General features: G+C 40.1%; 1 protein-coding gene across 3 annotated transcripts in view; it reads left to right on the top strand.

Annotated features, from left to right (window-relative positions):
* The window catches only part of NHLRC2 (NHL repeat containing 2), an 82,985-nt gene that overhangs the window by 1,032 nt on the left and 76,126 nt on the right, over positions 1-5,827 (top strand). For all 3 annotated transcript variants that reach the window (XM_061635944.1, XM_061635943.1, XM_061635945.1), the window contains one exon: positions 1,599-1,751. In XM_061635944.1, coding sequence (XP_061491928.1) covers positions 1,599-1,751 — 153 coding nt within the window. The remainder of the gene's footprint in view (positions 1-1,598; positions 1,752-5,827) is intronic.

Here is a 5,827-nt window from a genome sequence, read left to right as displayed (position 1 = left end):
CTGCTGCAGACTTGCTTTTTAATGGTGCGTTCATGATGATTTGTGCTCATGATGCTATCATGACGCTTTTACTACCGTTTTTGTACCTGCGAACGAATAGGGATGGTCACATTGCTTCATTTCCAGTCGGCATTTCCAGTAGCTTCCTGCTGAAATTCTGTAACCTTTTAAAACATAAATATTCTGGTTTATTTTTGGTTCCTGTTGCATTGTAGCTCCTCCAAGCAACAGTCACGTGCTCCTTTCCCCTCTACTCTTTCAAGGAATGCATAAGGAAGAAGTGGAAATTAATCAGTATCAGTAGTTGCCAGTAGGTCCAGGTGTGGTAATTATGTTGTTTTTGTTCACTAATCTGGGAATTCTAAGGCTGAAAATCCAGCGTTCCAATGTCAAGATTCTACTTTAAATTATTGAACCAAGTGGCAGACTAATGTAATTCATGTGTGTGGCACATACATGGAGGATAAGGCTATCTGTGGTTCCTAGCCATGATGACTAGGCTGTGCCTCCATAGTTGGAGACAATATGTTTATGAATGCCAGTTGCAGGAAACCACTGGATGGGAGAATGCTCTTGTACTCAAGTTCTGCTTGCGGGCTTCCCATAGGCATCTGGTTGCCACTGGGAGAACAGGATGCTGAACTGGATTGGCCACTGCCCTGAACTAGCTGGCTGTTACTATATTCACATTGGAATAAACAAGCAATTACTGTCTTGCAGCAATCTAAGACCCTTTTGCTCCAGGCACAGTTGCAATCCTATATGTGTCTATTCAGAAGGGGCAGGGCAATCCAAATTTCCAAATCTGTCATGGTGGATGTGGTTTGGATAAGGCAGATGTGTCCCTCCACCCGGCCCTGGCCACCTTTGCTGGTGGGGGAGCTCTACCAGTGAGGAGTACTCCAGTGCATCTGCAAAAGTTACAGAAGTAAGGCTGGGCAGGCACTACTATGTAGTGAGTGGATAAGTAGCAGCTGCAGATGGCTGTCATTGTTGCAGGCGTGTGACAGGTATTACGTCCCATTAATTTAGTTTCAAGATACTTGAGATTACCTCTGTTATTTCAACAAGGAGATAATAACAGTAACTAACTAAATATATGTGTACTGAGTTGCATTTCACAAGGAAAAAAGGTAAAACAAACCACTGTTACTTCTTGTTGCAAAGGATGGTACCTGCCACCTGCCTTTCCGTAAGAAATATAATAGCCAGTTGTAAAAATGGATGCTTAGGAATTAGTGCCACTTCAAGTGAATGTATGGTTAAGGTATATAACAACATCAAGTTTTTATTTAGTTTTGTTTCATTTTGTCAAAAGGATCCTTCAAAGGAATTAAAAATGTTTTGGTGCGTGTTTGTCTTTGAAGGTTAGCTTGCTTGAATATGAAATAGGCTAGATTTAGTCTTATGTTAGATTAGTTATCTTGGAAATTTTGAAGAAGTACAGATTGTGAAATATTAAGCAGATTGTTATGACATATGAAAAGTTCTCTTTTGAATTTCAGTGTAGCAGTTGTCATTGGCTGTTTTGGAATTAGCATAGGGTCTTCTTATACTTCTGCTTCTAAGTAATGCAATTATCTGCCATCTGATTTCAGATCTACAATGGCTGAATACTGAAGGTCCCCTCTCTCTGTACAAAGACCTTTGTGGAAAAGTGGTGGTGTTAGATTTCTTCACATACTGCTGCATCAATTGTATTCACCTGCTACCTGATCTTCATGAGTTAGAGCAGAAGTACTCTGCTAAAGGTATCAATCAGTCTTTTTATTTACTCAGAATATAATTTCCTGGGGTTGCTACAGATGGATTTCCTGAGTCTACGCACCCACTTCAAGAAACATTATGTATGATGATACCTATATGCATTTAGGGAGACATTTATTTTTAAAAGTCATAATCTGCAATAATTCTTACAGTCCAGGTATTTGATGTATTAAAATCAGTTTTCAGGTTTTAGACTAGACTGGGTTTTATGGCATTTTGAGATTTTTTTTTTTAGTAATGAGGATTTCAGCTTTTAAAAGAACATATAATATATTGTGACTACAAATGCTTTAAAAAAAAAAATTTAAGAGCCGAGATCCTGTTTCCTGATGATTAAAACAAATATGAAGTTGTTGACCTTGGAAATTTGGTACAGCATTTGAACTGGATAAATTCAGTTCTCATAGGCCTAGACAATAACTAATCTAAATATCTTTAAATACTTTATTTTAATCAAAGAATCACACGTTTAAATATGTGTTCTGATTTTCTGTTCCAGGATATGGTCACAGTATATTTGTCAACTCTGTTTCACTATACAAAAAGTGTTTTAAAAGTTCTGGTATGAATAACTGTGATCAGCTCATAAAAAACCTGAAATCCAGTCAAATTTCTTGTGGTTTAAATTTGGGTTGCAGTCGTATGTACACTTACTAGGGAATAAAAGAGCATTCCAGACCTCTCCCTTATATCATTCTGTTAGTGCTGAGTTCCCTCTTCCACCTACAGATGTGTGGGTGGGCAGTATGCCCACTGGCTGGAACCAGCAGAAAGCCAAGAAGGGCTGTGCTTGCCTGGGATCCACTGAATCCTAAGCCAGTCTTGCTTGCATTAGCATTGGGCCTGAATCAGAACCAATCGATGCACCAGCCTGAAGTTGGCACAGGAATTAGGCCCAATTATCCTAGCCTCCTTCCGTGGTGGCTGCTGTGAGTGGCCCGACTATAGATGCTGCAGTTGCTCTGCTAAGCCCTGGTAGCAGGCAGTGGTGTTTTGGATTGCTCCTTAAGTCCTATTAAAATCATTGCAACTAACTTATGCATAGAGATGCATAGGACTGCACTGTAAATGCTTAAAAAGACTACATTATTCCTCTTTACTTGATTTATTTATTCAGCATATGCTATGATGGATCCTGCCTCAATAAATAACATATTCTGCCACTTCAAATGGGTGGGCAAGCATAGTTTATTGCAGGAATGTAGAACCTCTGGCCCTCCAGATCTTGTTAGACCACAATCCCATCTTGTCTGTTGTGCTTTGCTGGCTGGGAGTGCTATTCAGATCTAACAGTATCTGGAGGGCTGTATGCTTTCTGCTTGATGTGCAGCTAATTAGCTGAGATTATAAGAACATAAGAAGAGCCCTGCTAGGTCAGGCCAGTGGCCCATGTAGTCCAGTATCTTGTCCTCACAGTGGCCAACTAGATGCCTATGGGAAGCCTGCAAGCGGGACCTGAGCGCAAGAGGACTCTCCCTTCCTGCAGTTTCCAGCAACTGGTATTCTGATACTTGTATTCAGCAACTGGTATCTCCTGCTGTAGGTTCCAGCAACTGGTATATCAAATTACAGTTTGATATCTTAGAAATCTTGATTTTATCTGCATTGCAATTTGTAATTTTGTATTCAGTTTCTGATAGTTGTTATTTATAACCTCTCGGTTAGTGTTCCATACTAAAGAGCTACATTCTAGGTATGCATGCTAATGTACACATTAGCCCGGTTAAAACGAATGGGTTTTACTTCTCAGTATGTCACGACTGGAATCCTGCCCACACTTCATTTAGAATAGCCCAGTTCATATTATCATGCTTGCCTCAGAAAACATGGCTTATGAAGCCAGGAATAAGCACTGTGGCCAAACTATCCTCACTTGCCCCTCTCCCATAATATGCTGATTTAAGCATGAAGATCCTGGATTGTATTAAGTCAGAGTTCCATGTTATGTCCAAACTGGGGAACACTGGCCTTAATGTTGGTTAACATACCAGGAAAATAAGCCAGAATCTGAAACCATGATTAGATTCTGGTTTAATATCCTAGTAAGTAAACCAGAGTCCTGCATTTTGAACATAAAGGCCCAGTAGCTTGCTGTGTCTCTAGTCCACAAATTTTGCTGTTGCTTTTAGGAAAAACACATGCAAATCCTGACATGTCCACCTTTCTGTAATCTCCCAGTGTTTTGAGGTACTTGGTAGGGGCAGATATAAAGTAATAGCTAGACAATGGAGTACTATTCATATGCAAATTATGTTGGCTTGTGTGCGTTGTTGTGTGAAACAGCATACATTACGTTGGACTTACGTTGAGCAAGAAGACTTCTTCAGAGCATTTAAATCATGTAAAAGTCTTTATTGAAAGACATTAAGGCCAGAGGCTTAAGAGTAAATACATGTAGAGATTCTTCAGTCACCCCCCTTCTGGTGCATCTCTCTCCATAGATAAACACAAAAGACAGCCTCTCAGCTCAGAGGCATAATTCAGAAGAACAACAACTCACATAGTTACAACTTTCCCAGCTGTTATCAGATGGCTACCATAGCAACGGCCTTCACTGTCCGTTCCCAGACTGGCATAGCCATAACTCACCCCTTAACCACAGTTACGTCTTCAAACTTGCAGGCTTCATGGAAAACTACTAGAGACAGTAATGCCTACTGGTCACCAGCCCAACAAATTAATGTGCCTGGATTGAGGAAACTGTAATATGGCCACTCCATGAATCAGCCACTTTGTTATCCCCGTCCCATTTACATGTTCATAATCATTGCAATATGAATGTTGAGGTACAGCATTTTATTTTGCGTTCATAGAAAGAAAATATATATACTAATATAGGACTGGACATTATGACGTAGCCAATTGGCCAGTGCAATATTTTTAAACAATGGGTTTTTTAAAAAGTACTAACATTATGAGAACAACAAAGAAGAACTTAAGGGTCTGTTACATATATTTATTACAAAAACCAAGTATATGATTAATTGTGAAACTATATTCACTTTTAAAATAGGAATGTTTTATTTAGTTGACTGTATTTTTATTTCCCAAGGAGTTCAGGGAAGCATGCATAGTTCCCCCACCCCATGTTATGCTTCCAATGAACCCATGAGTTGGGTTAGGCTAAGAGTGTGTGACTGGCCCAATATCTCCCAGTTGCTGAGTGAGGATCTGAACCTGGCTGTCCCAATTTGTCACTCTTTCTACTAGGTAGTAGTATTTGCTACTGATGTCTGCTTGTAGTCCTATTTGGAGAAGCCTGCATTTACAGCAGATAGACAGTGGGAGAAACGTTGCTATGCTTTCCCTCCACAGCCAGAGGCAGTATGCTTCTGAATACCAGTTGCTGGAAACCACAGAAGGGGAGAGTGCTCTTGTCCTCCGGTCCTGCTTGTGGGCTTTCCATAGGCATCTGATTGGCCCCTTTGAGAACAGGATACTCGACTACATGGGCCATTGGCCTGATCTAGTAGGCCCTTCTTATGTTCTTACATTGCTAGTTTTGCCCTTGATTGTCCCAGAGCTAGGAGGTAAGGTGCCTCACTCTTGCCCTTGCTAGCCAATGAACTGTAATGAATTAAAAATGCTATTTAAAATGTCATCTATACAGTTGCATTGTTGAAATATTTAACCATGATCAAACAGTAGCCAGTTGATTGGCCAGCATATCAAGCAAACTAATTGTTGTTGTTGTTACGTGCCTTCAAGTCGATTATGGCGACCCTATGAATCAGCGACCTTATGAATCAAGCAAACTAATAGCCATACTAAATACGTTGGATCCAGACTTCACTTTGCAAGAATGGAAAAGCTCCTACTATCCACTGAAGGCTCTTGATCCAGCAGAAAGTTGTCAGTGGCAGAAGGGAGAAAAACATTTTGTTCATTGTCCCTTCCCTCTTCAGCCTCCACAGCTACCTTCTACACCAGGGATTCTCAAACTGGTCTGTGATCATTCAGGTGGTCCACAGCACATCCGCATTAAGTATTCATACTGATTTTAATTGTATTTTTATTGCTTCTTTTATTTTTTGTATTACTATACATATTGTAATACAAT

This window comes from Rhineura floridana, chromosome 7 (assembly GCF_030035675.1).
Source record: "Rhineura floridana isolate rRhiFlo1 chromosome 7, rRhiFlo1.hap2, whole genome shotgun sequence".
NCBI lineage: Eukaryota > Metazoa > Chordata > Lepidosauria > Squamata > Rhineuridae > Rhineura > Rhineura floridana.
This window is presented reverse-complemented; position numbering and strand designations above follow the sequence as displayed.